The 25,553-nt window shown below is 36.2% G+C and overlaps 3 protein-coding genes across 4 annotated transcripts; 2 read left to right on the top strand and 1 right to left on the bottom strand.

Moving 5' to 3' along the window:
- The first annotated feature begins 1,854 nt into the window (after positions 1 to 1,854).
- On the top strand, positions 1,855 to 5,249 carry PUR5 (phosphoribosylformylglycinamidine cyclo-ligase, chloroplast / phosphoribosyl-aminoimidazole synthetase / AIR synthase (PUR5)). Its single transcript, XM_086673219.1, has 9 exons — positions 1,855 to 2,094; positions 2,283 to 2,660; positions 3,232 to 3,326; positions 3,411 to 3,512; positions 3,633 to 3,692; positions 3,876 to 4,048; positions 4,144 to 4,249; positions 4,344 to 4,502; positions 4,837 to 5,249. The coding sequence occupies exons 2-9, from the start codon at positions 2,318 to 2,320 to the stop codon at positions 4,996 to 4,998; spliced, it is 1,200 nt and encodes a 399-aa protein (XP_086529345.1). The 5' UTR covers positions 1,855 to 2,094; positions 2,283 to 2,317; the 3' UTR covers positions 4,999 to 5,249.
- A 1,027-nt stretch (positions 5,250 to 6,276) lies between these two features.
- On the bottom strand, positions 6,277 to 12,969 carry NTRC (NADPH-dependent thioredoxin reductase C). The gene is made up of 10 exons (XM_086673217.1): positions 12,542 to 12,969; positions 12,163 to 12,382; positions 11,943 to 12,048; positions 10,841 to 11,106; positions 9,856 to 10,135; positions 9,204 to 9,311; positions 8,046 to 8,132; positions 7,823 to 7,927; positions 7,084 to 7,214; positions 6,277 to 6,603 (listed from the first exon to the last, which is right to left on the bottom strand). The coding sequence occupies exons 1-10, from the start codon at positions 12,831 to 12,833 to the stop codon at positions 6,543 to 6,545; spliced, it is 1,656 nt and encodes a 551-aa protein (XP_086529343.1). The 5' UTR covers positions 12,834 to 12,969; the 3' UTR covers positions 6,277 to 6,542.
- A 2,310-nt stretch (positions 12,970 to 15,279) lies between these two features.
- NADK1 (NAD kinase 1) lies at positions 15,280 to 24,971 on the top strand. 2 transcript variants are annotated; one of them, XM_086673177.1, is made up of 12 exons: positions 15,444 to 15,763; positions 15,931 to 15,982; positions 16,999 to 17,149; positions 17,901 to 18,020; positions 18,223 to 18,422; positions 19,215 to 19,322; positions 19,540 to 19,634; positions 20,548 to 20,654; positions 21,529 to 21,602; positions 22,047 to 22,125; positions 22,303 to 22,610; positions 24,347 to 24,971. In XM_086673177.1, exons 3-12 carry the CDS (start codon positions 17,014 to 17,016, stop codon positions 24,665 to 24,667), a joined length of 1,548 nt encoding a protein of 515 aa, XP_086529303.1. In that variant the 5' UTR covers positions 15,444 to 15,763; positions 15,931 to 15,982; positions 16,999 to 17,013; the 3' UTR covers positions 24,668 to 24,971. The 2 variants fall into 2 exon arrangements, with proteins under 2 accessions (XP_086529302.1, XP_086529303.1); XM_086673176.1 differs by lacking the exon at positions 15,931 to 15,982 and having other exon boundaries at positions 15,280 to 15,763.
- The last annotated feature ends 582 nt before the right edge of the window (positions 24,972 to 25,553 follow it).

Here is a 25,553-nt window from a genome sequence, read left to right as displayed (position 1 = left end):
TAATGTGGGTGGAGAAGATGCGGGCTCTGTGTGATAATAAGAAAAAAGGGTGGACATGGATGTATGTTCATGATTACCACTTTTGACAAATTTGTGACATCCTCGATTGATAGTTGGTCCCTCTATCATTACACTTATATTAACACTTTATAAAGCAATAGGTGTATTAATCCGGCTAGATAGTTCGAGTCTGATATGAGTCAAGCATAGAGTGTATTGACAAAAGGTAGATTCTATCGACATACTTGGGGTAGCTCAATCGTCCAACTTTTATTTTTCTTTTTTAACTTTGCTTGTGCCTATAGCAATTGGTTGTGCCAATTGAATTTTTGATGGATCGTTACGGGTTGGCCCATGAAAGTTTAGCCTCAGGGGTCGGGGCTTAAGAAGCCGTGGCTCTCCCTCACGGCCTCACCCATAGAGACCCTCGTCTAGGATGAAAGAGAGAGTGAGAGAGACAAAACATGAGAAGCTGGTGATGGTGGTTCTCGGTTAGTGTGTGAATACTTCACTTGGTCATAGTAAATAGACCTAGGCACCTAGCCTCCATATGATATCCGTGAAAATATTTAGATGTTATAATTTTTCTGATGGAAAAGAAAATCAAAATTTTCACATGTAAAATTATGTTAGAGTGTTTCATAAGGAGGGGGGGAAAATACGGGGTGTCATTAGATAGTAATGTACTTGTTGTTTTAATGGGTGCCTTTAGAAAGTATAGATTGGACAATTAAAGGATGTCTTCTGAATTTTGTTTTGGTGTCTTCTTCTCCTATCTTGGATTCCACAAATCTAATCTTTCCAAACTCAAATCTGAATGTCTTCCAATTGAATTAGTGTTTTAGGGTGATGGAGATTTGTGAGTCACAAGGAGATACACAAACTTAGAAAAAATCATGGTAAATTTGAGGACATGCACCAGCTCGATTTTCTCACCTGCTTATCGGATTAGTTTTTTTTTTACCAAAGTGTGTATATGGACAGTGTATAAAGATAAAAGAGAGTGCAAATAACCTTGAGTGGAATTAAAACAGTAAGTGTACATAGCATTTTCCTTTCGAAAATCAAACCAGATCGCCCTAGGAATAGTAGTGTCGATTGGTTGGCCGTGGCGCCCTTACGTAGCATGTACAGTCTGGAGGACTGCCTCCCAATACAACGAGCCTGGTCTGGCTGGTGCCTATACTGGGCCCTTAATGGGCCTGCATCAATTACCTATGTTGTGGCCCTAGTGGGCCGGTCCGTGTAGCCCTTTAAGGGCCCGAATGAGTGACACCACTACCTGGTGGTTTTATGGTGACGGGGGAGGTATGCCTTAAGGGTTTGAGAAGACGGTGGAATGGTGGTGAAGTGGTGAAGTAAAGGGATGTTTCAACATTGGTGGTGGTGGTTTTATGGTGATGGTGGAGGTATGCTTTAAGGTTTGAGAAGACGGTGGTTTGTGGTTCGGTACAGGGTGGTTTCTTAGTCTAAACAATGGCTTTTTGTAGTGTCAGCGATTTTTCTATGGTGGCGGCGGTTTTCCGGTGGTGGCGGCGGTTTTCCAGTGACGGAGGCAGTTTTCTGGTGATGGAGGTGGCTTCCGGTGACAGTGGCGGTGGTTCTTTTAGTTTATTTTCCTGTTATTTTGTTGACCTTTAGGGTCCTTTCACCTGTGATCTTTACGATCCTTTCATCTTTCGACCTTTAGGGTCATTTTATCGAGTCGGTGTCTAGTCTCATTTTTTTCTCTTCATGAGGCACTTTGCATTTAAAGGTATGTAACTCTCATGAAGTTTTCAGAGGAGAAAAATTATCATGTAACATTGTGATTTAATCACTTGTGAATGAAATTTGTTTCGCTTGGATAAAAAAAATAGCAGGGCTAGGGTTGTCAACCCGTTGAGTTCACGAGTCATTGTACTTCAAAAAATCTAGTAAAACCTAAAGCATAAACCCTTTCTTCCTCAATCCTCACAAACAAAACCTAAAACAAGAAAGAGAGAGAGAGACATAACGAAGAATTCTCTCAGCTCGTCTTCTCCACTCAATCCTTCTTCTCACTTTTCTTCATCACTTTCTCCAACTATTCCAATACCCACTTTCTACTTTCTGGTAGGCTAATATCTTCCTCTCCATTTATCACTTACTAATCTTCTTTTCCTGTTCTTCCCTTTTTGTTAATCTTGTCTATTTTTTCTGCCGATTTTGAGATTATCTGTCTTACCCATGTTCATTTTTTGATCTTATATTGAAGACTAATACTAATTGCATTGGTTTATTGGTCTGTTTTCATTTTTCAGCATTTCTGGTTTTATTTCTAGCTTCCTCAATCACCATGAAAGCTACTTACGGAGCAAAAGCAGAGCTTTTTCGATGCTTTCCTGTATCAACTAAAGCCTCAAATGAGAAACAACCCACTTCTTCAAAATCATGTCTTTCTAGACCCACACTTTCATCTTTCTCTAAAACTACTCATTTGTTATCGATTACTTCTAACGAATTAAGAACGAAGAATACTGTAAAGAGAAACCTTGTAATCTCGAATGCTAAGGAAGAAGGATTCGAAAGTATGACTTATAAAGAGGCTGGTGTGGATATTGATGCTGGGTCTGAGCTTGTTCGAAGGATAGCGAAGATGGCTCCAGGTATAGGAGGATTTGGCGGACTCTTTCCTCTTGGTAAGTGAGTGCAATTGATTGCAATGGTTGTATGTATGTAACCAGTTCTAATTTATATGATATTAATCAGTGATATGTGAATGTGCATTTCTGTTAATGAAATTGTGTTTGTTGAGAGTTGTTTTAGGATTATACATAGCAAATGGAGTCATTATTTATAATTTGTTAGTCCGTGTGATAGTCCCACACAGCTTATGAGAGCATGTAGAGCCTATTGTAGGTGCGAGCTCACGCTTAGTAAGTGGGAGGCCTAGTATGAGGATTCGTGAAACCTTCGTTATGAACAAAATTATGTACTTGTCGGGCTTGGGCCTGAATGTCGAAGTAGGGAGAATATCAATATCTTCTAGGGCTTGGGTCGTCACCGGTTGTTTGTAGAATTATCTTCCTCCCTGCATGTGTGTGGAAGTATTAGTTATTATTTTCTTTGTATCTATTTTGTTTTGATAAGAGTTTCTTCCATTAAACAAGGAGTAGCTCAGTATTCTATCTATGGTGTTCTGGACTTTAGGATAAGCTGTTTAGTTCTTAGATAATTGATTCATTTTCTGAACAATGTTTCAATAAACAGGGGATTCGTACCTAGTTGCCGGTACAGATGGTGTTGGAACAAAACTTAAGCTTGCATTTGAAACTGGAATCCACGATACTATTGGGATTGATTTGGTATATCTTGAACTAAAAGTTCCCATTATACAACATTAAGTTTTGAGAATAAGGACTGGCTTTAAAATCTTTCGCCTTCTATAGGTCGCCATGAGCGTCAATGATATTATTACTTCTGGAGCGAAGCCTTTGTTCTTCCTCGATTACTTTGCTACTAGTCACCTAGATGTTGATCTTGCTGAAAAGGTCGGATATTATATCTTTAGACTTTTTTTGAAAATATATCTTTAGACTTAAAAAGCTCATGACATTAATTTCTCTCTATGGTTCGTTTCGTTCTCGTGATAACGGTCTTGTTTCATTCAGGTTATAAAAGGCATTGTCGATGGATGTCAACAGTCTGACTGTGCTCTTCTAGGAGGGGAGGTATCCGATATTCTCTTAAGATGTTTCCTCTTTTTAGTTTCTTCCCTAGTGAAGGAAAAAAAGAACATATTTTTAACTTTCTATTTGGTTCTTTTAGTTGATGAATACGCTCAAATGCTACTAATTGTGTTTCCTTGTATAAGCATTTGGATTGATTTGCTTGAACTGCTTTGTGTATTACAGACAGCAGAAATGCCAGGTTTCTATGCAAACGGCGAATATGATCTCAGTGGTTTTGCAGTTGGTATTGTGAAGAAGGATTCTGTTATTGACGGGAAAAACATTGTGGCTGGTGATGTCCTCATTGGCCTTCCATCTAGTGGAGTTCATTCTAATGGGTTTTCTCTTGTTAGAAGGTTAGCATTTCGTTTTATGAAGACGAGAGAAATTAAATATCCCTTTTTTTTCAATTAACACTTCAATCGAAAAGTAATGTATATTCATTTTACAGAGTTGTAGATCGCAGTGGGCTATCTTTGAAGGACCAGCTTCCCGGTTCCCCTTCTACAACACTAGGGGAAGCTCTGATGGCCCCGACTGTTATATATGTTAAGCAGGTCAGCCTTCTTAGCCCTAATCCGAATTTCCCTTGACATTTGTGTTGATTTCAAGATGATAGGACATAATCTTAACTCCACTTTTGTTTAACAGGTTCTTAACATTATTAGTAAGGGTGGCGTGAAAGGGATAGCCCATATCACAGGGGGCGGGTTTACAGACAATATACCTCGTGTCTTTCCTAAAGGCCTTGGAGCTACAATCTATAAAGACTCTTGGGACATCCCTTCTGTTTTCAAGTGGATTCAAGAAGTAAGTCTTAAAACTCTGATCTCGAAAAAATTTCAAGTCTTACTGAATGTAGTGACTTTTATCCAGCCAGCCGAAAAGGACTGAACTCGGCATACCCCACCTTAAGATGTGCCAAACTGACCAACGACCTGGAAAGACCCATGCTGAGCCGCTGCTCTGCTGAGCCGCTGCTCTGCTGAGCCGCTGCTCTGCCGAGTCTGTTGGCTCGGGTTTGGTCCAACACCCCTGACTGAATGGAACTACATTTATAACCTACTGCAATTACAGTATTAAGTATCTGGGTATAGAATTAATTACTGTGAAGTATAACTGTTTCAACGTTTGTGGGGAAAAGGCTGGAAGGGTTGAAGAAGCTGAAATGATGCGAACTTTCAACATGGGGATCGGGATGGTTCTTGTTGTTAGCCCAGAGGCTGCTCCTAGGATACTTGGGGAGGAGGATAAGGCATACCGTATCGGGGAGGTTACCAGTACCGAAGGTGTGAAGTACTGCTGATTTTCAAACCAAATAGAACCATTCTGTATTTTGTGATCTTTCGTGTTAACCTGATCAAGAGAGATTAGTTGGGGATGCGGCTTTTCTTTTCTTTCTTCATTATTGTCTTTTTCAGGAAATTAATTTTCATATTAAATTTGCTGAAATTATATAAATTCGGGATCTAACACTTCAATTTGATCTCGGTGTATTCTATTTTGGGTTTTTGTTTGAACAAGTTATTCTATTTAGTCTCCAAAGGTGTTAGCCAATTTGAGGTCTGCAAGCTGGTTCACATCTCTGTAAACATGCTCCAAGCTGCATTCCTTGAAGCTATCCATTCTACTCTTAATCCTCCATAGCAGTAGAGACTTCCATGGTGGCAAAACTGAGTTTCGTCAACAGATCACAAGCATTTTGAGTCTCTAGCCACCAAGACACTGTCATACCCATAGGTCATAGTCTAGACCAGCATTTATAGCTAGCAAACTCATGGTGCAGACCACTGTAGCTCCTCTTTGTGCAGCCAGAATCACATTTCATGCAAGTTATGTTGGTCTTTGTCTGGGGCTAGGTTGATAAATGTTACCTTGATTAGTGAGTTGTCAAATATGACAAAATAGCGAATACTTCAAGAGATAATTTTGCTGTTCTCTCGAATATTTGGCAAAATTTTAACCCTTAGGAGTTGCTCTTTGTTGCCAAAGTTGGTCGAATATTTGTTTTTAAAAGTGATCCTTAATGGCGTCCCAAAAGGTGATGTTGAGTGTTGCCAAAACTGGTCTTGAAAGCCTAGGCTGAAAGTGACGCTGACTAAAGAATGCTATAGTAACATAAAATCTTCTACTACGTATGAATTTGAAAATAAAACGATTTATCTTTTTTAAGAGATAAGTGAATCCCTCCCATTAAAGTTGGGTTTGGACAATATAGCGTCATGAGTTGGGAGTGTTACACTATCTCAACTTATATAGCTAAGCTTGTTGTCTTAACCTCTATCTCTGTCTCTGTCATGAAACAACATATTGGTCTTCTTGGTCCCTTTTCTTCATCTTTTTCTTGAGTTGGGTCTAAAAAGTTTTCAGAAACAAAAAGGGTTGGGTTGGTCTTTTGTTAGAGGGCTTTCCTTGAACAATTTTTGCCGTTATGGAAGCGCCTTTCGCAAAACTTGGGGAGGGAACCTTGCGAACTTCCCAACAGACTCATTTGTTATGCCCTAATCTTCTCTTCCTAAGCATGTCTATCAAATCTTATTTGTTTACCCCATATTTACGCCTCGATTTAGCTTAAACATTTTAATTGAAACTTCAAAACTTTTTTTTATTAATGATGTAATTAATGCCTTAAAAGGTACAATTAACAATAACAACAACAATAATATAACCTCCTAAACGAAAATACAAAATGGGCAAATATTTCACTAACCTTCTCTTCTTTTTTTATGGTAGGAGAGAGAGAGAGCAAGGAGAAAACCTAAGGAGGAAGCAAATGAATGTATGAAGCAAATAGAAGAAGCATTAATTTTAGGATCACGAGGCTCAATTTTTCGGCTTCATCGGAATTACTCATTTGTTAGACTCAATGAACTCCCTGTACTCCCTCTTCATTTTCACGCCTGATACAGTCCTGCATATAAAAAACACATACATTTAGTTGCTAAAGATTGAGTCCGTAAATATTCGCCTATATTTTCTACTCTTTACACAGGCTAAAGAGTCTCTAAGGATTTGACACTTTCTTTTGTGGGTCGCTTAGATGAGAACTCATAGGGGTGCTAGCTTGACAACAGCCCAGAGGGCTCGGACAAAGACTGCGAGTAGGGTTGACGAGGCGAGCCTGGCCGACTAATTCTAGTGGGTCGCACAGGCACTTCCCGTCTTCTGTCGTACGCCATCACGAGCTTCCACAGACTCGGGTGAACGAGACGATCTTTGGGTTTTTATTCCTACCTTACTGTGACCCACATTCTACTTCAGCCAACTAAACGAAGAAATATAGCAATTGCGAATCCAACACTTATTCGAGTCAAGTAGTTGTTATAACACCTGACAAAGAAAAAGTAATAAATGTTGAAGCATGCCAAGAAATAGTGGAAGTTAGACCAACCTGAGCATTTCCTTATTTTTGAAAAATTGTACGCAAGGTGTGCCCATAATCTCTGCTGCCTCTGCTACTTCTGGATCTTCCTCAATGTCAATTTCAACAAAGTGGACATTCTGATCAAACTCGTCTATTACCTGCCCAGCAGAGAACAAGTTGAATGTTTCAATGACAATACTAATTGGGTACACCACAGAAGTGGTAAAAAATAGTCTTGTTTTAACAACTTGGTCGTATTCTGTGAATTTATAACCCGATAAGATGAATTTTACAGTTACGAGTGTCGAGTTCAGAGATATTACTTTCATGATTCTTAATCAACATAGGACATGCAAATCCGAATAAAAACCAATAGGTCCTTCTGATGTAGGACATTTCATTTGGTACTCCTATTATGTGTATTTGACTCTATGATTCCAAAAATTTAGTTCTATCTTTGGCTCTTCATATGTGAAAGTGCTTCCAAATTTCTCATCATATACTGGTCATGATGCAAAATACAATAAAAAAACCAATTCTACAGGGTAGATTACTTTTGACAAAAATATTTTTGGTTAGATATAATCAAATAAATTATCCATTCGAGTCATAATTTGGAGCGCGTTATACTGTGGCGGTCCACATTATCAGATGTTATGAAAGGCAAATATACCTACATACATGTTACACACATACCTAAAAGGCAGTTTTCTTATTCTCTTGGTATACATGATATTTTCTTAAATTGATTATTATATGACAATACCTTGCTTAAGATCGGCTTCAAAGTCCTACAAGGACCACATGTTGGTGATGTATATAGAACACATATGAGCCTTGGACTTTCATGGTACAACTTCCGTAAAGCGTACTGCAACAAAACAAAAACGAACTTAAATTAAAGATAAGAGAGATAATGATATTGGGGAGGACAAGTAAATGATCGAGGAAGGTATAGAATAACATCTAAGAAACTGAACATAGCATACCTGGCCCCTGTGTTTCGTAATTGTGATATCAAATCCCTCTTGGACATCCCTGGTAGAAGGTTCCTTCTTAACCTCTTCAGTTTTGGGCTGTTCACAAAGAACTCGTGGATGAGAAAGGAATGAGATTACTTCCTAACAACTGTGATAAGAAATTACTAGTTGTGTCATTGTAAGTTTTTACTTTTTAGACACCAAGTTGTTTAAATGAAAGCTTGCAACTATGTTATGAGTTACAGTCAACTTACAAAATTAACTACCGAACTCCAATTAGCTACTTCACATTGGTCATCCAAATATAAAAAAAGAAGTTCTACTTCTATGGCGTGAGTTGTAGTCAAAATTCAACCCTGGAGTTTATGATTGATGGTTTCTACTCAAGTACTATCTTCTAAAGTATTCAGGAGTAAGTTAAATTTGTGGTCATCCAGCTCAAAACCAATTGGCAATGAGTGGAGAGGACCTAGACAATATATTCTTGGTTACTCGAGTAACCTTTTCCCATGTGGGACTAATCTTACACACCCCCTAATGTGTGTCGTTCCTTTAGCCTCACGCGTGTCTCTTTCGTTGGGCGACGTGGATCACGTGTGGTTTTTGAACCGATCATGTGTGGACTTAGCTCTGATACCATGTTAAATTTGTGGTCATCCGACTCAAAACCAATTGGCAATGAGTGGAGAGGATCTAGACATTATATTCTTGGTTACTAGAGTAACATTTTACCATGTGGGCCTATTCTCATAGTAAGCTTAAATGAATTTGACAAAAAAGTATTTGTGGTTACTAGAGTAACATTTTATCAATGGGGCCTATTCTAGAGTAACATTATATTCTTGGTAACTAGAGAACGTTTTACCATGTGAGCCTATTCTCACAGTAAGCTTAAATGAATTTGACAAAAAAGTATTTGTGGTTAAGATAAGGCCACAAATTCAGTCTTCTCCCAAATTTGTGAGGACTAATACAACTTACGCAATCGGGCACCTAGGAGGCAATACCAGAGCATCACGAAACTAACTCTAGAAATTCTAAGTTTCTATTCACTACATATCCCCCTAGCCAATATGCAAAAAAATATTCGATATCAAGTAATCAACTACTTAGTAGTAGAGAACCATAGATTGTTTTTGTATGTAGAATGTGGAAGATGCTAATTACTTGATGAAACTCGATAAGGAGATTATTGCTCGCAAGATATCTCTCAACAGATAAAGCGGCAACACATCCAGAGCCAGCTGCAGTGATGGCTTGTCTCCATTCATGATCCTACATACAAGAAAAATGAAATATAAATCATTTAACGTATTATCATATTGACATACGCATGTCACACCTACAATAGTATTTTGTTTTATAGGATATATCTACGTGATAGATCTTGATCATATAATTAAATATTTTAAGTTCCAACAGTTAGATATATGTAAACATGCACATTTATGTCATCTACTTTCTGTTTAAACAATTCGTTGAAGTAGAAATGACAGTCATACCATAATTAAGATCTAGGTGCCTGCTTTATAATCCACGGGGATACACTTAACTTACTGATGTAGAACATATAGAAATGTTCAAGGGTTTAAGAAGCTTCTTTGTGCCTATTACATCCCTCAATTTATTTTCATTACCTCTCTTCGTAAATATTCATGAAGTTTATTTTAATACCTCTATGGCTCAATCTATGCAGTTTATTAGCAGATACAAGGAAATTGATAAGGGCATGAAGTTTAGAAGGACCATAAGCCTACATTAGTAAAACTCCAAAAGCACAATGGAAGTATGAAAAGAGATAAATTTTGGTAACTTTTACCTGTACATCTCCAGCTGCAAATACACCTGCAACAGAAGTTTCTGCAGTGCCCTCCTTGACCAGCACATAGCCTGAACTATCAAGGTCAATTTGGCCTGACAACAACCCACTGTTCGGACTATGACCTATGCCATAAAATAAGCCCTTGACATCAAGTACGGATTCCTCCCCAGTATCAAGCTTTCTGATCAACACACCAGACATCTGCCCTTTGGTATTGCTCACGACATCCACTGTCTCTGTATTGAAGTGCAAGGTAACATTGGGATTGTTGATAACTCTGAAACATTCGCCATAATCAACCTGTTAAACAAACATTCAGGGAGTTGAAAGTTTACCATACAAATCCCCATTAGTATTTTAATTAAACTCATTACTTTAATAAAAATTTTACTTGTTTATTAGCATTCGTAAACCATTATAGTTAATTAGTTATCAAAACATTGTAGTAGTTAATAAAGGTTCATAACATAGAGAAAATTCTTTTTCCAAAGAAAGATGCAAAAGAAATTAATATCCAATATCCTTCCTATGTTCGGAGATTACCACTCAAATTTTCCTTTTCAGCAAATACTTCATGGATTACAAACCACTTTATAATGTTGCGAAGGTAGATTAATTCAGCCTAGCAGTCAGTCAATGCAAGTTTACTAACTACTACAGAGACAAGGTGAAAATTGAAACACAGAATTGCAATAGCCAATAGACACAACATGAACAACGGAAAAATGTTTTTTTGCTACTTCTCTTACACAAGAATACAAAGTAAAATTACAATCCTCAACATTTTTGGAAGTTTTATCTCTTTGTTTTTGGTTTTGTTATTTTCGTATTGGTGAACAGTTTGTCTGAATAGTTCTGGAAGGAATCAATGTCTTTCATGTATTCGCTTTGTTAATTCAAAATTTTGAAAGTTGGATGGACTTAATGATTCACATGAACAAGTTCACTAGAAAAGAAGTTAAAGGGATGCATCAGAACTGACCTATCTTGCATTGCTTTGGATGCACGTAGTTGGTCTTTGCGTACAAGTAAATGTACATGCCGAGCATATTTTGTTAGATACAATGCTTCCTCCGTAGCTGTATCGCCTCCCCCAACAACAGCAAGAACTTGACCTTTAAATAATGGTGATGCTCCATCACATATAGCACAAGCACTAATTCCCCTACTCCAAAACTCGTCTTCACGAGGTAAACTAAGCCTTCTTGCAGTAGCGCCTGTGGCCACAATCACACTGTGGCTCTTAACCTGGCAATTTAAACCAATCTGTGATTCTGAGTACACAACTCATTGGAAGTAAAAAAAAAAAAAAAAGAGTTGCTATAAAATTACATTCTATGAATGCCAAAGCATAATCCGGGTACACAACAACACTAAGGATTCAAATTTCAAGAATCACAGGATTCTTTTAACGATTGCTGAACATAGCAGGGATTTGCCAGGATCCTGTAATTCTTGTTTCCGAAGTCCATAATCCTTTTCTGCTCATATATTCCTAATCACCATTAGTGAAGTTAAAATGACTTTCTAGATACATAATATATCAAAATTATTCGGCATGAGAAACTGTCCAACATGCCATCAACTATAGCGAACTCTAAAGAATATGAAAGCATAAGTGTACATCCTCACATCTGTTTATTTACCACCAGCTAGAATTTGCAAAAAGGTACGGTTTTTTGGAAGAGGATTTGCTGAGAAATCTTGGATTATCTCATTATAATAATGTTTACCAAGTCATTTTCTGCTTCAAAGACTAAAAATGACAAACCTAGGTGTAAGAACACTACAACTTAGTTAGTAAGTTTGTGCAACGCGTGCTCGGCACAAACGCTTGGGAGGCACTTGTTTCTCATGTCCAACGCAACGAAACACTTGCCCACGTGATATCTCATGTGGCCAATCTGCATATATACATATATACTATGTATACATGTAAAACCCGTGTTCTACTTTCTTAAGATTTTGCGTTGTCGTCCCTATTCCCTTGTCCATGCACATAAACCCCAAGTACAAACCTAATGAGAAACTAAATTCATAATCACAAAAACAAATACAGTGTCTAATATGGATCACAATTTTACCTCACGGTCGCTACTCCTTATCGTAAAAGGACTAGTCGTCACATCAATAAATTCCACATCTTCTTGGAAAAGCTGAGCTCCCCAACGTTCTGCTTGCCGACGCATCCTAATTATTCACAAAAAGAAGAACTCAACTCAATAATTTGCTACTTCTAAACTTATAAACGCAATGATAATCGAAGAACATGAATGAAAATCAAAGTAATAGAGTTCAGTTTACCTATCCATCAAATCAGGACCAGTAATTCCATCAGGAAAGCCAGGAAAATTCTCAACTTCAGTAGTAGTCATTAATTGACCACCAGGAACACCACCAATTTGATAACCTTCAAATACAATAGGTTTCAAATTGGCACGAGCTGCATAAATAGCAGCAGTATATCCTGCTGGACCTGAACCTATTATTACCAAATTCTCTACTCCTTTATATGCTGATTCTTCTGCAACAATCATAATACAAACATAATCAATTCAAATTCTAATCTTACTAATAACTTCAATTAGTTCTTATGTTCAAATAACCTAAAAGAAAGTAACTTCATGCTTCAATTCAATCCAAAATTTTGGGAAAATAAAAACGAATAGTTCAGAGTGAGTACCTGAAGAGATTCGAGGTGATTCCTCTGAAGTAACAGCAGAAGAAGAAGCTTTAAGAGTGAGGAATCGGTGATGAGTGAGGAATCGGTGATGGAGTCGAAGAACGGGAGAAGGTTGAGTTCGAGTGAAGTAAATGTTTTTGTTTAGAGAATGTGGGAGAAGAAGAAAAGAGGAAGAGAGATGATGGTGATGAGAAGAAGAAGAAGAAGAAGGCGTGGCCGGTCGTCGGAAATGAGGTGAAGAAGTAAGAGGAGGTGGTGGTCCTCCGACGGCGAATCCTATCCGCGCGGCCATTATCTCTAATCCTCTCTTTCTTTCAGTTCTGGTTTCAGACCATACAATATTGGTCTTTTCTATTGATTCCCCCCCCTCTTCTGTTCCACCTAACGTTTTTGCTCTTGTTTCTCTCTTCGTCTTTTCCTTTTTTTTTTTCTTTTGTTCTTTTTTTCTTCTTTATTTTCTTGGGTTAATTCCATTTTGGCCCCTTAAAGATGACCAACTCGCCAAAATGGCCCCCTAAAGATGACCAGTTTCTAATTTGGCCTCCTTTTATATTTTTCCGTCCTTTTGTCTGTGAGACGTTAGTGAGGTGGCATTTTCTTACCATAAATACCCCTGCCCGTATCTTCTTGTCAACCCGAAATATTTGTAGTCCTAATACTCATTATAACATGTCAAATCAATTTTTTTTTTTCAATTTTGAACTTTTTTTTTCCTCTCGCTCCCTTCACATCAACTTTTTAAATTTCTATCAAACATTTATCCTTCTTCACTTCAACCACTTTCATTAAAACTCCAAAACTTCCATTCAAACCATCAAGAACTTTGGAGTAGTACTTCACATCTTGCATTTGACTATTATTTTGTCTTTTATGTTGTTAATTTTGGTTTGTCGTCAATTTTAGTGGCCTCTCTATGTATCCTCTCTCATATATCTTCTTTCACTCTCCTCGTTCCTAAGACGATCAAGAGATCCAAAAGACTAAATTACTAACAAATCACTCGTTATATCATTTGAAGTTTTTCTACGGTCATACTTCCACTAACATCAAGTACCATAACTAGATCAAATGGAGCAAGGCGGTTAAGATCATGAAGGGTTGAACTATTTCTCGTCGGAGGTGGTGACACTTTGATCTTCGAAGCGGCGGGGTGAGTTTTATAGCTTTAACCTACTTATACAACCGTCGAAGCTAGTAATAATCTCACTTTGATTTTCGTATCAAGCCTTCTAATTCTGAATCGTTTCCACTCGAAATCGTTGGAGATTTTTCACCAGTGGATTTGAATGAAGAAGTGAGATTACAATCAGATGAAAGCATACAAAATGAAAAGGCAAAGATCTTGCTATCAAACCCACTGATCAGAAATGAGAAATTGAAGAGATCTATTCTATTGAGTTTATTCTAAGCTTTGATCTGGTCTCCATCAGATCTCTTCCCCTCTCCTTTTGAGTTTTGACTTGTAGCCTGAAGCTTTGATTAGTTTGTTGAAGAAAAAAAAAGAACTAAATTTGAGCTTTAATGGAATAACAAATTATTGATTGATTTAGTGTGGGATGAGATTGACTGGTGGGTTAGAGAGAGAGAGAAAAAAAGAGTTGAGATCTTAAAAGTAAATTAATACCAACATTGAGATGATGAAGAACAATGGATAATGCTCGCATTGTAGAAAAAATAAAATTTGAAAATTAAAAAAAAAAAAGTAAGGGTTGATTTTACATGTCATAATGAGTTTTGGGAATCCTAAATAGTGTGGCTGGCAAAGAGATCTGACAGGGGTATTTTAGGCATGAAAAGCCAGATCACTAACGCATACCGGAGGAAATGATGGAAAACTAAGAAAAAAGGGGCTAAATTGGAAGCTGGTCATCTTTAGGAAGCCATTTTGGTGAGTTGGTCATCTTTAGGGGTCCAAAATGGAACTAACCCTTTTTTCTTTTTTTTTTTCCTCCTATTTTTAATTGAGACAATGAGATAAAATAAATTCTTGGGGAATCAGAAATTGGGCTAAGAAAAAAAATATAAAGATCGTTGTTTATGGAAGTATATTGTGTCGTAAAATGGTTGAAGCATTGTTTCGTAACTGATGAAGATTCGTTATAAATGCTGAAATAGATTTGTAAGACAAAAGAGGAATTTGCGAACAGAAAATATTGTTCGTACAGGTATGATGTCGTTTTTTAGTAGAAAATCGTGTAAAACTTACCAAATAAATCTTTCACGAATAACCATGTATTTTACAAGTTTTATCAGTTCTTTTACTAGAGATTCTTTTTTGTCAGAAAATAACTAACTTTAGATTGAGCAACCGAGTCAAGTAATGGACAAGTGCTCTTGGTTTTCTAGTCAATACGGAAATTTTTGCTTAAAACTTATCTATAGAGTCTAATCCCTATGTAAAAAAAATTCTTCTAGTTTGTATGTTAATTAAAACAGTACTTCCCGTGAAATTTACAAACAAAGAATTGTTACGTTCATGAGTTCATCGCAAAACAACTCAGAAATTAAAAATATAAACAAATAAACTTCAAAAGAACCATAAGTAAAAAAGAGAAATCCATTTTGCATATTAAATATAAACATCGCCTATTAATAGTTGACAACTTCATCATATTTACAGTTAAAAACTAGTTCATATTTGTGATGAGAATAAGTAAGTCCGCAGAACAACAAAGAATGTGTCTTCAAGACCGATTAACAAAGTAAAAAATACTAAATGTGCAGATCGACAGCCTGATTGTAACTATGCGCTTATTGTCGAAAAGAAACCTTAACAAACGTCGAAAAACGATGTATTCAATTCTCTATTTATTTTTGTAATCTCAAACAATGCAAAACTAAACCCTAAAATAATTTGCTAAGTCTACCATTAGAGGTTCCACAAAATGCCACATAGAACATATATGTTTTGGTGCGAGTAGTGTTGGTGAGAAGTGATGAAGTGTTTGGGTTGAGGTCCTTGAGGAGTAGGAGTATGAAGGTCGATCCTTCCAACCATCAGTGGAGTTGACTTCCCCCCCACCACACCACCAAACCCCCATCTCTCTCTCTCTCTACGTATATATTTCAACTCCAAAGTCCCAACCAGATACCACCAGACCATTTTATTCTATCTCTCTCTCTCTCTCCTTGTCTGCTGGATACAATTTCGGTCTTCTCAAAGAGGATTTCTGATCTCTTTTTTTCTTCTTCTCCATGTCTCATGGACAGCACAATTCTCAAGTAATCCCATCTCTCTCTCTCTATATATATATATAGAATTCGTGATCAGTTTAATTTTCTTCTCTGCTTACAATTTATTGACTCAATTACTTTTTGAATGTCATGATTAATTTGATTTCCCATGCCCAACATTTCTAATTTCAATTCACTACAACTTCAAATTCCAGTTCAATGAAATCTTCAGTTCATGTCTGTTAGGTGGGAGAATTCAATTTTTAAGTTTTTTTTTTTGGTGTTTGATTTTTCTCTTTCTGCATTGTTTTGATCGTAAGTTTAGTTTAATTCCTAATTCACAGTTGTTTAGATTTTGGGTTTTTGTTAATTTCTTACTTAGCCACAATAAATCGCAAAATTGGGGTTTGGGTAAATTGAATAAATTCATAAAGTTTGGATAAAACAATCTTGATGAATTTGGGTTTGCTTCATTTACTTTGGGTAATGTATGCATACAAGTATGTTATTTTCCCTAATTTTTGTCTAATCAAACAACTACTTTGGGAGTTGACTTAGATTTTCAGGATTTTTATTTGTGGGATGTTATAGTTTTGATTTGCAGCTGATTTTTTATCATTGAGCTCTAGATTTTTATTTCTTTTGCATAGTCGGGAATTCGTATAGTTGCTAGTATCGATACGTGAATTAGTAAAAAATTTTGAGGGTTGTTTAGAATATAGAAGAGTAACCAGCTTCAACATTTCCATTGATAAGGTATAATAGTAATGAATTTAAGAGGAGAGAGATCTCATACTGTATTGCTCAAGGAGAAACTGAGCTCTATTATCCTTTAAACTGAAGTTAATAACGTCTCGATTAGAGTTTACATAATGCCTACTTGGCATTCAATTAGTATGCTGGCTTGCATATCTTATCAAGCTTCCGTCTCGTAGTTCGTACACGTTGAAGCACCGAAATGGTGGTTCTCTTATGATTAGGTTGGGCAAAGGAGATGTACGGCTTTCGTCTTTATGCTATTTAGGTTGGTTTTGGGCAGGTAAAAATATAATGGGAACTGTAATTTGAAGTTTTTTATTCAACTGCACTTCTACATTACAACTGGATTATCCATAAGATCATCTCAATTTATTAATTATTGTTTGATAGTGAATATCTGGAGCTTTAAGTATGTGAACTGTAAATGAAGTGTATTGAAATTGGATTACTATTTACTCATATAAGGATATACCAGTTGTCTTATCTTTTACATGTATCCTAATAAGCAAGCTTTCTGTTGGCAGGATATTCCAACTGTCATGAGCTCCCATCCAGATAATGGATCCGTGGGATCACACTCTGGGTTTGAGGATAAGCTAGTGCAGGAGTACCTCCGACAATCAGTTGTCAAGGGGGTAGACGATCATCTAATTGAGTTTTCAGAGGCTTTGAGAAGTAAGATTATTGCATTGCTCTGTAGTGATTAACTCTTTTGCTGTTATTCGCAGTCGTAGAACATAATTAATGCGTTATTCCATGGCATCTCTCATCTGTGGCAGCCAGTACTTCATGCATAGTTTTAATTGGAAAGAAGATTCTTTTACAGTTTCAGTGTTTCTAAGTCGGGTTCAATTTCCAAGAGTCTTCACGTCTTGAATTTCTGATCTCAAGGTTACATATTTCTTGCTAAAGATAGTCCTAAAAGCAATTAAATTGTACTATTTGTTCTCTGATGTGATAATTGGTTGTGAAGTTACTTCAGATCAAGGTTCCTGCTTCTTATTAAGCTGAAGGGTAAAAGAACTCCAGATGATTTAAAGGACCATTACTCTCCATCTGTGTAGAGGCATTTTGAGTCAAATTCCAGCTCTCTTTGAGGAATTGCTAATCACCTTTTTATCTTCTGTGAAACTTCAAAAACTAGAAAGATATTCCTAGAAAATAGGTTTAACGCTATTAAGCAATTAAATGGTTTCACTGAAACATTCAGTGAAAACTCTAAGCGACAAATAAAATTCAATTACTCTAAAATGTTCTTTTGGAAAACTGGATTCTGGAAACTAATAGTTCTCTTTTTCTTATATTACATCTGTGATATTCCAAGTAGGACGGTTTCTTCCTAACTCTTCGCGGTCTACGTTCTAAGAGTAGATCATAAATATCTTTCACATTTTTTTAATTTTTGCATTTTATTACTAAATTCCAGCTGTTGCGAAGTCATTAAGACGAGTAGCAGAAGGGAAGGCCTCCGCCCAAGCTGAGGCTGCTGAGTGGAAGCGAAAATATGAACTAGAGAAAGCACGTAATCTGCAGCAGGAACAGAAAGGTAAGTGGATGCTATCCAGGAAGTTCCTATGTAGAATACCTATTTTGTACAGTTACGGTGTTATGGACATGTGGCTGCAATTAAAATTGCACCAGTAGGTAATGATATGAACTCAGAGAAACATCCTCAATGTCATCCGGAGGATTTTCTTTCTGGTGATTATGCTTCTTATTAACAACCAGAATAATGGTTCGTACTACAGAATTGTCATCTGGGGGAGTCCATTTAGATGCTAAGGGAAAAGGGCCAGACAACTTATATGATCAATCTTTGCGAAAGTTAGAAACTAATGAACAATCTGAAAAGTGTTGCGGGAGGGATGGAATTTGCTCCCACGAGGTTCTTCGTGATGGAGAAACTGATCTCGATCCAAAGTCAATTCACAATAGAATGAAGAGAAAGGTAGACCCATTGTGGTTTTTGTTGATGTATACACTCATGGTTTCATTATTTTCTCTTTCATACCTAGTAAATTCTGACGCTATCTTTTTATCAGTTCTTTTGCATTCTCTCCATTTAAGTTTCTTGTGTGAATATTTATATTGGTAGCCTTCTTTTTGCAGTTATGCGTGCTTTTTGGTCTAGTATTTTGTAAGACTTGTTTCATTTTTACCCGTCTGTTTAGAATTTTCATTTCTATAGCATATGAGCTTTAAAGTGGACAGCTAGATTCATAAATGTTCTGCATAGTTTTTTAATGGTAATTAAGTAAGTTATTACGGTTTCTGTGTATTTCTTATGTTATCTGCATGACAACATCAACAACATTCCAGTTCTATCGTATAATGGATCTTTCTTTTGGATACTTGGATATTTGTTTGTCACTCGAATTGTTGGATACTCGCAGTCACTTCAAGGGTTATATATGAGGCTTTGTATGCATATCGTGTGCATACTTGCACCAAATCATCGTAGCACTCTAAAGCATGTCTTTTGGTTAACCTCTTTGGTGTATAATGTGATAATGGTTGATCCAAACTTAAAGTTTGTGTACCTAAAATTACTAATAGAAGAAATGTATGTTTATGGCTGTGTCCCCCAATTGTAATCCTTTTTTCCGTCCAATACCAAATATACGAATAGGTCTTGGATAAAAATACTCGTTCAGTGTCTATGCTGCATAGTTATTAATATGTATCCAACACGATGTTTAATTTTTCTCTGTAACTCACACTATTTCTTCTCGAGGGGCAGGCATCATTTAGACTTTCATGGGGATGCAATGGTAGTGGCCAACACAAACATGATATTGTATCTTTTGAAAGAGGGAATATAACAACGGCAGTTCGCAGCAGTAAGCAGGTATTGTTATTAAAGATCCAGACAAATTACGGACATTTTTCTATCAAGTATCATCATATGTTTTCACACTGTGCTACAAAGATTCTTTATTCCGAAATCTCCCTAGACAATACAAGAATGTTACCTTGATTTTCGTACATCTAATTTTTGTAAATCTTGTTGTCACATCTCTGGTCTTATTCAATAACATGATTAATTAAATCATTTGTACTTCCAGATTTCCTTGAGGTGGGAATCACCACCACAGGTTGTGCTTATTTTGACAAAACCAAATTCAACCTCTGTTCAAATTCTTTGTGCAGAAATGGTCAGGTGCAGGCACTTAAACTATCAACTTCCTTTTGCATTGCTCAAACTATATTTTTTGAGTAATTATTGACCATATCATGCTTTAAATAATACTCTAATAGTCTAATAAACTACTGAAAGTGATTTTGTGGTTTAATGGATTATACACTTGTGCAACAAGTTACAACTATATAGTATGTGTTTAAATAAAACAGTTCACAGTGACAATTTTCGGTAAAATACTGGACCATTTGTTTCTTTTGGTTGAAATGTTTTAGTATTTAATTTGATTATTTAGAAACCTGGAGAGAGTAAAAAGATGGCAACTCATGTCTTTAGTTTTGTGTAGCTAAAGTAGAATCTCGCTCCTAAAGTACTATCGCTTTGACAAGTGCATTAGTAGAAAGTAAACATAGAGTCATAGACACAGGACAACCCCAGAAATTGCTGGAGTAATGAACATGAGAAAAGTTTAAAGGGCTCTAGGATCTTCAAAGAACAAATCTCAAAGCTACTGACTTGTCAGACTTGAATTCCTTTTTAGCTCTGAGCCTTTGAGATTTGTGTTTCGATGATCCTCATAACTATTAAAGTTGTTGATGTTCATTCACCAACAACATTTGGGGCTACCAGGACTAAAATATCTATTCTTCGATAAAGATCTTTCATGCATGCCGAAATACCAAATATTTCTTACTTATATTTGGTTTATTTCTGGAAAATTTTGGTAACTGTATTACCATTTTGCTTTTTCAAATTACCTAAGCTCCTTGAGCATTCAGTGTTGGGCCTTAAATCCTGCTAGTTAATGAGTTCTATCATTTATGTTGACATTTGGCTGAGTTTGAAACTAAAAATGATTCTTGCAACGTATTCCCTAATCTATGTTTGGTACTCTTGAATGCCTGTTTTATCTTATAGTCCTTTATCTTCATAGATGGCTGAAAGATCAGAAGAAAATAAACATTTTTGTCGAACCACGTGTGAGAGCAGAACTTCTATCAGAATCATCTTCCTTCAACTTCGTACAAACTTGGGAAGATGGTAAGTAACATGATTAGTTAAAAGAATCAATCAAACATCACAGAATCTTATACTTTCTTATCATATATTCGGCCGTGGTCTTTTATCATCTATATGGTCTAGTAACTTATACCTCTTTGAGCACCCAATATATTTCAGCATTATATGCAAAGTCTTTACGTGCACTGAATAATATCTTATGCAAGCCACAAATTAATTATCCATTCTGCACCACACGACAAAACTACTGTAATTTTTTATGTATTATAAATATCTTATGTGATAATTTTTCAATTAGTATGTCTAAAATAGAATGGTGCACGCCGTAGTGGTGACACGTCGATTTGGTTGTCATCATGATACTTTGACATATTTCTACCAAAATTATCCGAACTATTTCCAAATTAGACGGAATTAACAAAAGCTTTCACTTACAGTTTCCTTGTGTATAGCCACTAAAATGACTGAAATAGCGAAATATTTTAATGAAAATATGACGCGACTGCAATTTGGATGAAGGGTGCAGGATGCGTTCATCTTGTGGAGCTTTTCTATTCCACTAGAAGTTTTTTTTTTAATTTGATTAAATTGAAGGGGGAAAATAGAATGTACAATCTGTTCCACTAGAAACTTACAAGAAAAACACCAAATAAAAGTGAACTGGCGGTAAACATTTGAACCGTCTAAAATACTTATAGAGAGACTGGCATCCCTGTAAGAAAACTGCTACAGGTCCATCTACTCAGGCATGTTGTTACAATGTATTACGTCTCTTCCAGGATCCTCGCATCTTGCGGGTTAGATTGCCCATTTTAGACTTCGCCTGATATGTTAACAATTAATTTATTTACGGTGTTTCTCTTTACTAACTTATTTTGTCTTTTATATATTGCAGCTAAGGAAGTATTGTTACTTCACACAAAAGTTGATCTTATTGTAACTCTTGGTGGAGATGGAACTGTTCTTTGGGTACGTACCTTCTTTTTCCATGTTTAGCTTAACATCATTTTCTGCACTTATAAATTTGTCTTTTGTGGAGAGAAACTCTCTCTATTTTCTTTTATTTCTCAAGTGTACTATAAAGTCAACTTTTCCGGGCTTTGCAAGATAGCATGAGAACTAAGGAGTTTCCTCTATTCTATTTTTCTTCTGAAGAATACGATTTACTGGGAAGCAATTAATATGAATGTACACAAAGGCCTATTGAATAACCTTGATTTTTCAATTCACTGCAAAGAAAAATTTCTGTTATGTTCACTTTGACCAAAGTTCTGATCAACTTCCACTTTCATATCAATGTTGTAGTGGCACAGGTTATACTACTAAGTTCCTAATAGATTTTTATTCCTAAAATGTCAAGTAAAATACTTCTATATTCAACCTTGACACCTGCAGTTTTATTGTTGTTTATAGGCAGCGTCTATGTTCAAAGGTCCAGTTCCTCCTATTGTCCCGTTTTCCCTTGGATCTCTGGGCTTTATGACCCCCTTCCGTATCCTTCAATTCTGTAACTGAAACATTTTGTTTTCTTGATATAATACACAGCAACAGAGAAATACTATCCCTTGCTAAAGGTTGGTTTTCTGCTTACGTTACAATATTTACTTTTAAGTTATTTGTACTTTAATCTGCTGGACTTGTTGAAACATGATCCTTAATTGTGAGTTAGAAAGCGAGCATTACGAAGAGTGCCTTGATTCAATCCTAAAGGGCCCACTTAGTATAACGTTACGCCACAGGCTGCAATGCCATGTTATTAGAGATGGAGCTAAAGATGAACTAGAGACTGAAGAACCTATTATTGTCTTGAATGAGGTGACGATTGACCGAGGGATATCTTCTTACCTCACAAACCTGGAATGCTATTGCGACACCTCCTTCGTGACAATCGTACAAGGAGATGGCTTGATAATATCAACAACATCTGGCAGCACTGCCTATTCGTTAGCAGCTGGAGGATCTATGGTTCACCCACAGGCATGTTACTTCAATTTTTTCTTTCATATTACTTTCGTTATGTTGTTTGCGGCTTGCCAATTTCGTACTGCTGCTAATTGTTATTCATATAAAACTATCTTGCTGTAGTTCAAGACTTTAAGTGTTTCTTCTCTTTATATGACGGATGCAACTTATCATGCTCTTACCGTTAAAAATGATGAGATAGAGTGTCTGATGAAAATTAGTTATAGATACATTTACCTATCTTTTAGAACTTGTGTTGCTTTAAACCAAGGAATGAAACTTCCCGAAATTTCACCGAAATTTCGCGAAACGTTTCCTAAAATGAGATTAGGTGCACGAAATAACACTTACAACTATTTCCTGCATAGTTTCCACCGACATGATCGAAATTTCCACCGAAGTTGTGGGAAATATCGAAATTTCCACCGACATGATGGAAATTTCGACTGACATAGTAGAAGTCTAGCAAAAAAATCAGAGAAACTAATACTAGAAAAATATCAATTTCTTCGTCTTTTTCATCTTCATTTCTCTTATATCTTTTTTTATTTTTATGTTATGTTTTCCATGATTCTTAAATCTATTTGAATGATTTACGACTTGACTTAACTGCCTAAATTGATTTTATCTTAGTAACACCTTTAATATAACTGTGTAATTGACGATACCTTCTCAAACTAACATAGTTTGTTAATTATTATTAGTAAGAATGTTATCTTTTGGGTGTTATAGCCAAAAAATTATTCAATTTACCCCCGGAAGTAACTGTGTAATTGTTAATACTCCCTCAAACTAATAGATAATGTTAAACATCATTTTCATGCTTCATTATGGTTTAATAATCTTGTTATACATAATTGCATCATATTTCTATCATTTCTGTAGATTTGTAAGATTTCCACACTGACCGAAACATTTCTACGAAACGTTTCCACTTTTGGACCGACCGAAATTTCCACCGAAACCGAAATTTCATTCCTTGCTTTAAACCAGTATCATGTCCCCTGTTAAGTTCTTATCCATACTATGTAAGTTTATCTATTATTACCTCAACACATTTTACAAGTTTAGTTGTCCACGTATTTGAGAAGTGATATCGAAACAGTGGAAATCAAATGGAAGTTAAAAGAAATGAAGCTCTAACTTCCAAGCTTACAAAGTTCAAAATCATGATCCAGTTTTTCTTTGGAACACACAAAATTCAAGTAACATCATGATTTTTTGTTCTCACACATCTTGCATTTCATTTTCATCTATATATTGGGTTGGGTAACGAGACCTCTGCCAGATTACTTCATTGCTCTTTCATTACATTTTCAAATCAACGAGTAACTACCGGAAATATTTCAATTTTAAGCATTTTGAAGTATACCAGGAGATTACATTTATGCAGATGTTACGGGTTTCGTGAGGTCTACCCAGTTGAAGGAGAAAAAAAAGGAAATTTTTTTCAAGACCAATACATTATCTGAACTGCTCCTATTAGCATGATGAACTAGTTTCCTACACTCCTTGGGGAATTGATTTTGCGTTGTTGATCTCTAAGTGAAAAACTCATGTCATTATTCATGAATAATCAACATTTCGCTCTGATTAAAATCAGTTTATGACTTGAAAAATCTTAAGAGGATCAAGCTTCTTTTAAGATTTTGCATGAGGATTACCATGTTTTTGAAGATTAATAAATCGAGGTATAATCATCTAGGGTTGGACCCACAACAAAAGTTTTGAAATTTCATTATTTTTTGCAGGTTCCAGGAATCCTCTTTACGCCAATTTGTCCTCATTCACTGTCATTTAGGCCATTGATATTACCAGAGCATGTAACTTTACGGATTCAAGTACCGTTCAACAGCAGAGGACATGCATGGGCATCGTTCGATGGCAAAGACAGGAAACAGCTAGCTGCTGGAGACGCACTCGTCTGCAGTATGGCACCTTGGCCCGTCCCAACCGCATGCCAAGTTGATTCCACCACTGACTTCTTACGAAGTATTCATGAAGGCCTTCACTGGAATTTGAGGAAGCCTCAGTTATCCGATGGACCCCGAGAAGCACAGGAACTGAAATAACTGAACTTGCAAAGAAAGTAAGTTGTTGATACAATAAAAAACGGGTTTTAATCGGCATCTAAAAAGTTCGAGGCTATGCGGTATCATTTTGATGTGATTCGAATTAGCAATTTGTGGCGGCGATTAAAATCTCATGCATATTATACTTTTAACAAAATGAAGAGAAATTGAAGGTTTAGGATGATGTTTAATTGAAATTCTGTTGTTATAATTTAAATATTAGCTTGTGAAATCTGAATTGTTGGCTAACTCTTTGGGCTTGTGCAGTTTGTTATATTTTTATGAAGAAAAAGCTGTTCATTTATATACTGCTCTTGTTTTTATGAAAAATGGAAGTGGTGACAGTTTTTATACTTTTCTGTCATGGAAGTTTTACCAGTCGGAGTAATGTTTGAACATATTGGCCGACAAGCCAGGTTAGATCATCTTCACGAAAAAGCCTTGTATTCTAGTATACATTTTAACCTAGTTCAATTAGCCCAAGAAATTGGATATACTTATGAATAAACTTTAGTGAGAAGATATTTCAAGAATTTAAGAAAATTAGGCCAAAGACCAATCATAAATATTTAGGCTTGAGCTCCTTGTGTGAAAGTGACTATTGCAAACTTGTGCTAGCTTTGCAACTCAATGCGAAGAGCAAAATATGTGTCATTTGTGTAAATCTTACTGGGGCAAACCTGTCCAAGCCGCAGTAAATCACTGTAAACTTTAGCAGGGAACGATTAACTTCTTTGACTGGTTAAGGCTGACGGACACTTTATTCAGCATCTTTTTAAGCCTAAAGCTAAAGGGTGGTCGGACTTTAGAATTTTATTTATTGATGAACAAAGCTAAGCCTTTTCATCAAAAAAAAAAAAACAAAGCTAAGCTCTAAATCTTTAGT

The sequence above is a fragment of the Eschscholzia californica genome, unplaced genomic scaffold (genome assembly GCF_041429995.1).
Source record: "Eschscholzia californica isolate CP2 unplaced genomic scaffold, dmEscCali1.0.p SCAF_4, whole genome shotgun sequence".
In the NCBI taxonomy this organism is placed as follows: Eukaryota; Viridiplantae; Streptophyta; class Magnoliopsida; order Ranunculales; family Papaveraceae; genus Eschscholzia; species Eschscholzia californica.
The sequence above is the reverse complement of the archived record's forward strand: the minus strand, read 5'-3'. Positions and strand labels throughout refer to the sequence as shown.